A 12,019-nucleotide genomic window follows, 5' to 3' on the forward strand; every position below is an offset into this window, starting at 1 on the left:
GGTATCTTATATATGGAGGTCAGCTTGATACAGTGCAGACTAAATAACAGGAGACTTCAGCTTTGTTCTGTTAATTATTTTAAGTTAATCTAAGTGTATATTTCTGCCAGAAAAGATTCTCCTGTATTCCCTTCTCCCTTTTTTATGTGGGCAAATGATAGTTACTTCTGCTAACAGCTGTATCCTGAAGTGGTTTCATCTGTTGCCAATGCTTTTCTTTTCAGACAAGAAATCATAGAGCAGCTTCTGTCTAATATTTTTCATAAAGAAAAAAATGAATCTGCAATAGTCAGTGCAATTCAAATCCTATTGACCTTACTTGAGACAAGACGACAGACGTAAGTGTTATTTCACTTGGTTTATGCCTGCAGTAGCAAATGCCTTCCTTGTGCTTGTGACCAAACCATTTCTGTGACCTGTTGTAGCTGAAGGAGTAAAAATTCAAATCAAGTGATTGTGGTTGACATTGCTACACTTTTACCAAATTACTGGTCTTTCTACAGCTTTTTCTAGTGTGAGTATCAGTAGACAGATCAGACTAAATACATTTCATCAATTTGTTTCTGGATACAGAGAATAGAGTAAATATGTATAGTGCAGTGACTGAATATTGACTTCTAAAAAGTTACTTGTAATGTTATTGCAACTTCATTTGGAGAAACAGCTGAACAGATCTCTTTGGTACATTCAATTGATGTTGTTTCCAATAGACAAATGAAGCTCTTTATCTGCTTCAATAAAGCAAATTAAAATGTAATTTTTAATCTCAAAACTATTTTGGGGATTTCAAGCACAACAGAAATACTAGGGCTAGTTTGGGAAAATCTCTTGTTCAACCATTATGTCACCCTTAATTTTTGTGTGTGTGTAAGCCTATGTTTTTGAATTTTTTTTTCTCTGTTATTTTCACATCCTTTCAGAACTGTTACATACCTCAGACATGTTTTACAACTAGTTTAGGTACTAATTATCAAATTTTGCTTATGTGCATTTTAGATTTGAAGGCCATGTAGAGATCTGTCCTCCAGGCATGAGCAATTCCACATATTCTGTCAACAAAAGTGTTTTAGAAGCCATAAAAGCACGACTTTCGTCCTTCCATGAGCTCCTACTTGAGCCTCCCAAAGTAAGTGAAATCTTGTGTTAACAAATTAATTGAAGCAAAACTCACTATGTGTCTCTGTTAGGCAGATTATAACAAACAAAACCCAGTCTGACAACTTTCAGGCAAGCACCCAGGCTACTTCCTTGCCTGTTGTGAGCCTTGGCTCAGGCAAACAGTAATAATGAACAGCAATGTTTTGTGCTTTTCCAGCACAAACTTTAATTAGCAAAGTAACCTTGGAGCAATTACTTTTTTCTAAAAGCAATGAAAAGAGATTTGCTATATATTCTCAAGGGAGGTTCTGTTTTCTGCTTGGAAATCGAGTTCGGATAGGAAACACAGACTATAGCTGCACTAGTTGTTCGGAACTTTGCAATGGCTCACATTAGGCTCGTGCAATTCTCTTGACTTTCCCAGGACCCAAGTAGATTAGCTTCATGACACAGCCCTGCACTCTAGGCATGTTAAATTCCTTGGGTTTTTTAACTGATTTAAGCAACTTACCTATGTCGTGCTCTTGTCAAAGATTAAAAAAAAATGTATAAATAGGGAGTTTACCTGTGATCCATTTGTATTTTTTACTCACATTTTCACTGGCAGAATTTCAGCTGAAGCACTGCACCTGAACTGAGTGATGCAGATTTTAACAGAGAAATGAACATGAAATTGTTTTTAAATATATGAAGTTAGGGTTGCTAAGGCATTATAATTTATTTAGACTGTCCACCTAGCTGTTCTGTGTATGTTGTGGTAACATAGAATATAGCTGGATTATGAGTGAGATCTGTTTCTGAGGAGCTATCTCCCAATTCCTGTCAAAGTTGAGTAGACTTCATCTCCTTTGAGATCCTGTTTGTAATTAGCAATAATTTTTTTACCAAGTTGTTGCTTTTGTGTGACTGGTTTTAGTACTTCCTGTCTGTGGAGTTAAAATAAGCTACAATATTTGAAATTAAAAAATAGGGTTTTTTTGTAGGATGGAGGTAAGACAGTTGCTCAAGGACTATGTGTATCCATTTTTAAGCACTACTCAGTCATTGTATGTAGTAATGATAAGCTGATATTTTTTTAAAGACATTTTAATGGGTTTATGTATTAAACTTTTTTCTTATTCAGAAAAGCGTCATGAAGACAACCTGGGGTGTACTGGATCCACCTGTAGGAAACACTCGTCTAAATGTGATTAGATTAATATCTAGCCTTTTACAGATAAATACAAGCAGTGTGAATCAGGAGCTTATAGAACTTAACAGCATAGGAGTTATACTGGTAAGAACTTTACACTGTCTTCTTTATTTTTATGGATTGCTGATAAGATCTTGTCTGCTTTTTCTGACTTGACAAATAATTTCCCAGTCTAACTTATTTTCCAGCCTAATTTTTCATCACCTTTGTATTGTGATGTCTCTTGCTTGGTTTAAGAACTTTTAATACTAGATTTGACTGTTAATCAGTCTGTCTGAGGTCAGTCTGACCACTTGACTAGCTGTTACTTCCTATGCCTTCATAAATACATGAAGTCGTTTTCTTAATAATCTTATTTTCAACTGGATGTTCTTGAGTTTTCAGCCATGTTCAAGGCTGAAATTGCTTCATTGCTATTTTCATTTCTTCCCTAAGTTTCTTCCTCAAAGCCCTTTTTTCTAATGTATGGCCTACAAAATGGTATTTCAGCAGTGTCCTGTAAAGGAACAGTTATTCTTGGTAGCTTGTACTCCTTCAAACCTCAAAGCAAGATCGTGTACAACAAACTCAGTTACCTCACTCATTGCTCTTTGCTAATGTGAACATGTACTTTGAGTACTTCTTACCTCATACTTCCACTATAGCAGATGTATTCTTTGTGTTTAGGTTCACCCAAGAAATCCAGATGTTGGTTGATTAAAAAATAACTAGCAAGTCATGTAGAACTTAAGCTAGTTACTGAATAACAGTGTGTAAACTTCTAAGTTGGCAGTTTTAAGCTTAAAGTGTAAATACCTACTCTTCCCTGATTCTAGCCCAAAACTTCTTTTTCCTGTGACTGATTAATACAGTGTGATTGAAATGTTTTCATCTCAAATTTTCTTCACAGTTGGGTTTGTACACAGGAACTAACTTTCATACAAATACCTGACTTCACCATTTTCTTCAAAAACTTCACAGCTGAAGTTTTTTCTAAATCCATTGTGTAAGGGAACATACACACTACAAATACTTGCATGTTCTTGTAAATACGTTTTTTTGTTAACTAAGTTCAGTGAGGTTTGAACACACTTTTCTGTTGCAGTTTTTAGGTAAGGAAAAAAGTAGTTGTAGCCATAGAAACATCAGTGCTTCATGCTGTTTGCTGAAAAAGCACATTTTTTACTGGGCAGACTTGACTTAGGAACAGTTACAGAAGAATGTCATTAGTTTAGGAGGACTGAAGATAGATTGAAGACCTTTAGCTGTAGTTTGAATGAGACTGAAATTGTTCAATACTGTTCCAGTCACTGCATGGTTTTCCAGAACCCCACTACATTTTACCAGTGACAGGAATAATTTGAATTTTGCGGTGAATAGCCTAAAATAAAATAGCTAGGCTTGACAAAAATCTTTCCTGTGTTTAAGAGGAAAAATGAGAAGCAGGAACTTGACTAAATGGATGCTGTTCATTGTATCTCAGCCTCAGTATTTGTCTTGTGCTTAATAATCTTAAACTGCTTTCAGGTTATCTGAGGCTAGTGAATTGTGTTGGTTTTGAAACAGGTAGATACAATTTCATAAGGAATGTTGCTGAGATGGGGAGCACATTTATAAAAGGGTATTAAAGGTACTAGGAAGGTTAAGTGAACTCAAAAATGTCAAGGACTTTTAAGGTCATAAATAACATTTCTGACTCTGGGGCTTTCTGGACTGCAGCTGGTGGAAGAAATGTAAGGGGGGAGAGCATTGTTTTTCCATGTCTTGATAGTCTGAAGTGTAGTACTTATGACCCTGCAATAAATCCAGTTAGTTTTGATCCAGTATAGTATTTCTTGCATTCAGATGATGACAGGCACAAAAATTTTTTGTGTGTAATGATACTTAGTGTACAACTTAGGATTTCTTCTGGTGTAGTCATTCAAATGATTAGGTGGGTGAGACTATTGGTCATGTTTAAAGAAAAGATCTTGGTTTTTGTAAATCTCGGTGAATTTGTTTTTCAGGACATGTTTTTTAAGTATACGTGGAATAACTTTTTACATACTCAAGTAGAAATCTGTATTGCGTTGATTCTTGCAAGTCCTCTTGAAAACACGGAAAATGGCACAATTACAGATCAGGATTCCAATGGGGACAATCTCTTACTGAAACATGTAAGTTGTGTTTTGTGAGTCTCTTGAATTTTCCCATTTGCATGCAGTTAATGTTACATAAAATACACTCCAATTCTACTTAATATATGGAATGAAAAAGAACGTCTGTCTGGTTTTACTTAAAATGTTAGTTCAGGGTGTTAAATCTGAAACTGCCATAGAGTAGATTATTTTTTTGTTGCTCCAAAGTGAGCATGGTGAAGAGCTGTAAGTAGTTATTTTCCCTGAAGTTCCTCCTATTTTTAAGGCTTAAAATTGCTATTTCAGTAGCTTTATGCTGCTACAACAACTCAGCACTTAAAAACAGGAGTAGAATTAATACAAGTTTCAAGGTGTGATCTGACTGCTGGACTTTCAACCCTTTAATGGCAGTATGTATCCTGAATGTGAAATTACTAGTCTTGAAGACTTTAGTAAGAGCTGTAAAATGCATAAATAGTGTTCTATTTTACTGCTACTAAGCATCTTTTGCTTTTTTGACAGCTCTTCCTTAAGTGCCAATTAATAGAAAGAATACTTGAAGCGTGGGAGATGAATGAGAAGAAACAGTGAGTAATTAGTTGCCTCATTCCCTGCAATTGTGAATAAGTCTTGTGAAATGAATGTATAACCAATCCAGAAGTGATCTAGCCAGTTTTCTAAAATCACTTTTAGGTTAATATTTGGGTTAAAGCCTTCTCTTGTACTTTTTTGATAGCATTCTAATTCTTTTTCCTGTGACCATTTGAGAGCACAAGAGTTGTCATTCTTGCCATGTTTAAAATATTACTATGATCTTTAAAGTTTACTCATGTTTGAGTACAGAAACATAATGTCAGTTTTGAGGGGACAGGAGATATTTTTCACCAGTAAGTAGAGAATTACTTGTGAACACATCAGAGCATATCACATACTGGGGAGCATCGGGCTCCTAAATAGTAGAAGCCAATTCCTCAGCAATAGAATACCTTCTAAAATTATGTGTTTGAAAGGGTGTAAGCTTCAAGTAGCTAACATTGTCTGAAACTGTTTTTGTAGCAGGAGAAAAAATCCTTAGTCATCACCTGAGATGGTAAAACATTGTCATGAAGGCCAAATAATTTTAGCTCTGGAGATACTGAACAGTAAATGTTAGTTCTGACCTGTCAAAATATTGAATTAACTGGCTGGGGTAGTGCTACTGGTTTGATGGAATGTTGAGACAGTTCCACTCCCCAAAACATTCCTGTTCCTATCTTAAGTGAATCAAATAGTAAGTATATGGCTAATGTAACTGACCTGGAAATAAGGATAGTGAAGAAGGGGGTAACAAAAAAAGGAATGTGCTAAATTTAACTATAGAAAGCATGCTCTCCTGAATGTCTTCCATTTTATATCAATTCTCCTGAGGTTATAGAGAATTGCCAACTTTACTGGCAATTAGATTCTTGTAGGACAGAAATATGAAAAGTTTTCTCTGTAATTCCAGCCTAAAACTCAAGTTTTGCTTGATTAAGACTATTCTTGATCCAGTGCTTACTGTATGAACAATTTAATTAAATATTTAGTCTCACTTTTGAGAGTACTGATGAAGAAAATAGTGTTTCAAGCCTTAGGTAGTGCTTTTATCTGGAAACAGACTTGTAATGAATTCACTCCTTTATCCAGTTTTGTACAGGTGTGTCTCCAGCTGTAAAAGATAAGTCTTTAAGGGTACTTTTAGCTTAGCTGTTTCAGGAAATGGTATTTTTTTAGTCCTTTTGTATTGTATCACTTAACGTTATTTCAGGCAGCTCTGGAAGCTTGAGTGACTGCTTTCTGCTGGTAGAAATCTGACATAGTACAAGTTGTTTGGTTTGCTGGGATTAATAAGCATTTGCTAACAAGAGATAACAATTGTATTCCAGACTTTCTGGCTAGGCAATGACAAGTCAGTCTAGTTTGTCTAATAGAAGCACTCTGTGTCATATCCTGTATTAGAAACTGTAACCTTTGCTGTTATCATGTGCTGCTTGTTTTGAATGTGCTTGTTACCTAAAAGCAAGCTGTAAGCAGTGTGGTAGTTTATTAATGATATCTTGCATAGGCATAACATAATTTCAGTTACCTCCTATGTTAGATGATGATTGTGGAAAATAAAATCATGTGACCTATGTGTGCATAACAAGGTACTTCATGAGCTGCTGTCACTTTACAAAGATTTCAGTCATGGGAGGTTTGTCTAGCTGGGTGAGGGGGTCTTGGTTTTGTTTAAAACACAAAACCTTAAACTGATGCAGCAAAAGTTTGGTTGGCTTGCAGCCAAATGCTGGAGAATCAGTTCAAGCTGGACCTCTCATGGTTGCTATTTGGTCAGATGTAGAATGGTTCCAGCTGGCACTACTACTAGTGTTCAGAGCACTACTCTAATGTCTGGTAATTCCTGTTTCTGCAGAGCAGTTCTGTGTGAAATATTTAAATGGCTTTGTAATTTTAGTTTTGGTAAGCATGTAAATGTTGTTCCTAAATTTCAGGAAAGCAATGACCCTAACTTAAATGGATATGCTACATGTAATGATAAGAAAATACTGAAGTACGTGAAATACTAAAGCATACTTAAGAATACTCTTCCCTTTTGATCATGGGCTGAATGCTCTGAGGGAATATTTGGTGTTTTGGGGTTCTGTAGAATACTCTCAGCAACAGAAATTTCCTAAAAACTCTGAATTAATTGCTAGTTCTGTCATTATTTTGCTAACACTATGCATTTTGCTTTCTACACACAAGCAGTACAAACACTTGTACATCCTTCTTGGTACTTTATGTGCTTGTTAAGTCTCCTAAACTGGCTCAGTGAAGTCAAACCAGTTGATACCTTAAATTCATAAGTGTTTTTGTGAGCCTGTGGTTTTAGGATGCAGCTGTAACTTAAGAAGCCCTGTTCATTGTATAGCATCTTGACTCTGGCAGTGTTTCACAGCAACGTGCGGTATCAGAGTTAGTCTGAGTAAAGCACTTGAGCTCTTGGTCTCTTGCAGGGCTGAAGGAGGAAGGAGGCACGGCTATATGGGTCACCTGACAAGGATAGCAAACTGCATCGTGCACAGTACAGATAAGGGGCCAAACAGCACACTAGTCCAGCAGCTCATCAAAGGTATTCATTCATGGTCTTGACTTTATCTTCAAGGCTTTCATTATCAAATGGTGAGGAAATTAAGCAAATCTGAATGAGAAGGCAGCTGTTGGAATAAAGAATAAAACAACTGGATTACTTCGGAAGCGTTAAATTTAAAGCGGTCATCCTTGAACAAATGCTTAAGTATTTTCATTTCAAGCAGTGTTAAAGCTTCTTGAAATAGATGCAAAGAGGTGCTGACCTGCTTAATTTGGACTTGCTTGCTAGATGGAGTTGCATTTTTGGATTTAGGGGGATGTATAAGTTCTTACTGGTATTTCTGGTAGAGCAGAAAAAAATATTTGAAAATTAAGTGATGCTTCATTGTTGATAGTTTGTAACTGGTTTGGTTTCTTTGTTTCCTGTGCTAGAGCTTCCAGAGGAGGTCAGAGAGCGATGGGAAACATTCTGCACAAGCTCTTTAGGAGAAACCAACAAGAGGAATACAGTGGATCTGGTAAGTAGTGATGGGTAAGGTATGAAAATTGCTGCTGCTTTACTTGGACAGTTTCTTTTTGTCCGCAGCGCTTCCAAAATCCAGTGTACTTGTAAGAAGTCCCTCTAGTTGCTGAGCTATGGAACTGATAATTCTTTAATTTACTTTTCAGCTAAAGCCATATTATTAATATTTGTGCAGGCAATCAGTTTGTAATAACTAACTGGCTCATTACCTACTGTAGCTAATCCCAGGCAGTCTGCAAGGAGGAGGATTTCTTTACCACTTCAAGGTAGTGTCCTTGAAAACTCCTGTCTGCTTGAGACTACAAACTAAAAGTGCAGGAACTGGTGTTGATTGCTTTATCTACAGGATATAAATGACCCAGTACAAGTTTAACAGAAGACTGCTACCTGCATTCCACTGCCTGTGTTACTGACCTTGCTTAAGTAATTTTGCTTACTGTTGTGCACCTGCCATGTTTCTTCTGTGTGCAGCTGTAGCGATTACACTTTCGGAGAAACACTTAAGTAGAAGAGGTTTATGTAATCCTGTTAAAAATACAGTCTTAGGGTGATCACTTGGAGACTTTAATAAACAGAGGCAGTTTCCAATGTCATCAGATCAGTTAATGAATTGTTTTACCTGACTTCTCCAGGAAATGCAGTGCTTTGCATGTGGCTTCATTAAACTTGTGCTAGTCCTATGTTATTTGGACTATATTTAATTGTTGAATTTGCTATTTCAAAATAAATATTAACTGGAGCATGATGTTAACAGGTGTTAATAGAAGCAACAGGAAATTTATCTGAAACCAGCTTTGAACAGGACCTAAAGTTAAGGCATTTTTTCTTGAGCCAGTGAATGCAGAGAAGTGTGTAGGGCTTGCAGATGAATGTTTTTCTTTTTTTTTTTTCCTCTGAAAAACTACATCTACTGAAACTACATCTTGGTCAAGACCAAGAGAAGGATCATGTAAAGAGGAAGAATTTTAGGCTTAAAAAAGGGCGCTAATTGGCTCTTTAGATGCATAATCATTTACTTGGAGGTACTTGATGTAGTAGCAGTAAAACTGAATTGAAAACTAATCTCCAAACTCCACAGTTTTCAGTAGAATAGGAAGACAAAGAATTAAAACAATTTCTTTTATCTTTTAAACAAATACATTATATACTATGCTAATGACCCAATTTCTTTGTACAGGTTACTACCTGCCACATTCATTCTTCCAGTGATGATGAAATAGACTTCAAAGAAACTGGCTTCTCACAGGATTCTTCTTTGCAGCAGGTGAGTTGAATTCTTTTAACAGCTTAATTTGCCCTTTCTGTAAAAGTAAATTAGGGCATTTTTAAATACGCAGTGGAACTTTTAATTTCTCTCAAAAGCAAATATAAGTCTAGAAAGTTTAAATTTAAATCTAGACCTGTGTGCATGCACACAACTGTGTCTTACCAGACTCATAGCATCTCTTTGAATTCTTTTTCTGGTAGTGAATGAGTGGGAGCCTTGTGGCACAAGATTGCCAGTAGATCACTTAGATAGAATCAGATGCTTTTGATGGCGTTATTTGTCTGGGTTACTAACCAAAATCTTTCAGATCACACTAACAGCTGTGTAGTAACTACCTAGTCTAATACTGGCTTTGGTATTTTATGCATTTTCTGTAGTTTTTATAATAAGTAATTGCTTGTCTAAGTTTAAACTGTGGGTGGTGGCTCAGTCTTAAAGAATCTGATGCATTTTTATCTGATTAAGTGCTTTTGTACCTGTAAGGTGCACCTGTAAAATAACTTGATAAGTTGGGTGCTATCTGTAGCAGCTTTAGTGAGAAAGTAAGATCTTCTAATATCTCTGTGCTTTTCATGCATCCCCTTAGTGACCTGCTGTGCCTAGGCAATCCCAGCAGTTCCAGGTAGTTAATCTGGAGAAATGCAGATGGTCCAGTGCTGCTTCTTTCAAGTTTGTCTTGCTGTATACCTCCTCCTTTTATATATATTTTCTTTTTCCTTCAGTTTTCATAATGCCTTAATCTAAACTTGGGGTTTTTTGATTGTTCTTTCATTTTCTTTCCATATTCACTTTGTTTAACTTTACCACCATACTGTGTCCCCTCAGCTACCTGGGCAAGGAACCAAGAGTTGATATTACAGCTTTATATCTTAGCGTTGGCTGACTTTACACATGGAAATAACGTTACTAAAAGTCCCTAGAGGATGTGTAGTAATTTATAATTTAGTGATAGTCCTGGTAAATAAGAGACTAAAAGCTATTGTTATGGATAGATGATGCCCACATGTACCTTAGTGTATATACTGCTCTGCTGGCAGCTGACACTGTCATCTTTATTTAAAAAACCAGCTCACTTGTGTCAGTGACACTGCACTGAGATCTAAAATATTCCATGGTTTCATTCTTCTAATATTTAATAGATGCTGCTGGTGTGTGTGCCCAATACTGATTTTGCTAGTGATACGTGCATAATAAACATGCAACGGTACTTTAGTATCTATATATAGTTTATTTTTCTGGTTCTTACTATTTATAACTTCATGTTATTTTGATCAAGGCAGCTTTTTCTTTTATATAGTGTTGTTTCTCTGTTTCTTTGGGGTCCATTTGGAAAGGTGCTGGTTAATGTGATTAAACCACAGATTTAACTTTTTTTTATTGAAAACTGTTAGTTTGGCTTTCAAGTCAGTAAATGTAAGTAGGGTTGATGCTGCCTTTCAAAATTCAGAGGTTAAGACAAATCCTTCTCCTGTCCTTTTACATTCAATTTAGATAGACTTTTATTTCTTTGAAGCAAAATGGGCAAATAGAGTATTAGTAGAATCATTATATCACTGTCGTTGGTCCTGGGGTTGCCAGGCCTTTTCTGATTATCAGATGCAACAAATGACGTCCAATTTTATTGACCAGTTTGGCTTCAACGATGAGAAGTTTGCTGATCAAGATGACATTGGCAAGTGAGTATAATATTATACCGAATTTGGCTATAGTCTTGTGAGTTTTCTTTCTTACTGTGTTTTTGGCTGTGGTTTTGCTTATGATAAGTACAAGCATTTACTGATGTAAAGCAGATGCCAATCAGTCCTGTTTTTGTGCCATCTGTGTGCATTGATAGAAACCTCCCTGAACAGAAAAAAGCAACGGCTTTTCTTCTTTTTCTAATCTCCTGGTTGTGCCAGTGTTGAGAATGCTGTGCTTGTGAACAAAAAAATGAATTATAACTCTGCTTTTTAACAGAGAGCTATGGCTCTCTGTTGACCTGACATTATTTGGATCACTTTCTCTCTGTCTCAAAGTGGCTTTTTTCCCATGCTGATGACCATATGAATAGCTCTATTTCTATGTTTTCCTGGAAAAGATGACAGGAACAGCATGTCTGAGTATACTTTTCTATAGGGGAAAGGAAGGAGGGGCATTGTAAGTCTACCTTTGTTTACAAGGTTGAGGCAGTTATGACTGCTTTCTACAAATAGTCTAGATGAAAGATGAGGGAATGAGAACAGTCTTGGTCAGGTTAAAAAGCCCCAAATGAAACAAAGACCAGCACATAAGAAAAAACACCTCTCACAAAAGCTGGTATCTTTCTTTGTAAGTAAACAGATGCAGTAAAGAGAAAAGGGGAGAATAGGGGTTTTTGCTAGTGGTAGAGTTGATCATAGTTTTTATAAGATTTCATGGCTTGGGGTGCCAGAACATGCAGGTAGGAATAAAAAGCTTTATTTCAAGATGGTTTTTAGAAGGGTATTTTTATAATAATCTCAGTGCTCCTCTATAAGAGATATGCTTAGTATCATTTACTATGCTTAGTAAGTGATATCTGGCTGTAGCTTGTACCTTCCATCCAAGAAGCATTTCTGGATTTTTACACCACAGATATGATGGTAGAGGAAGTAACGCAGGGTACTCCTTAACTTTGTTAGAAGCAAGTGGATTTTGGCAAGATAGGAGTTGGAATTCCTTAAAGTTCATGCCTTTGGAAGTCTGTTCTCTTGGTAGAAAGATGATGACTACTTATGTAAAGAGGTCTCAAGATT

General features: G+C 36.3%; 1 protein-coding gene across 6 annotated transcripts in view; it reads left to right on the top strand.

Moving 5' to 3' along the window:
- The window catches only part of PPP6R3 (protein phosphatase 6 regulatory subunit 3), a 50,407-nt gene that overhangs the window by 25,434 nt on the left and 12,954 nt on the right, over positions 1 to 12,019 (top strand). For 4 of the 6 annotated variants that reach the window (XM_056492072.1, XM_056492074.1, XM_056492073.1 and 1 more), the window contains 9 exons: positions 225 to 338; positions 997 to 1,126; positions 2,222 to 2,374; positions 4,276 to 4,425; positions 4,909 to 4,973; positions 7,401 to 7,516; positions 7,909 to 7,994; positions 9,177 to 9,263; positions 10,845 to 10,942. In XM_056492072.1, coding sequence (XP_056348047.1) covers positions 225 to 338; positions 997 to 1,126; positions 2,222 to 2,374; positions 4,276 to 4,425; positions 4,909 to 4,973; positions 7,401 to 7,516; positions 7,909 to 7,994; positions 9,177 to 9,263; positions 10,845 to 10,942 — 999 coding nt within the window. The remainder of the gene's footprint in view (positions 1 to 224; positions 339 to 996; positions 1,127 to 2,221; positions 2,375 to 4,275; positions 4,426 to 4,908; positions 4,974 to 7,400; positions 7,517 to 7,908; positions 7,995 to 9,176; positions 9,264 to 10,844; positions 10,943 to 12,019) is intronic. The other 2 variants (XM_056492076.1, XM_056492077.1) reach the window with 1 other exon arrangement.

Source organism: Oenanthe melanoleuca, chromosome 5 (genome assembly GCF_029582105.1).
Source record: "Oenanthe melanoleuca isolate GR-GAL-2019-014 chromosome 5, OMel1.0, whole genome shotgun sequence".
Taxonomy (NCBI): domain Eukaryota; kingdom Metazoa; phylum Chordata; class Aves; order Passeriformes; family Muscicapidae; genus Oenanthe; species Oenanthe melanoleuca.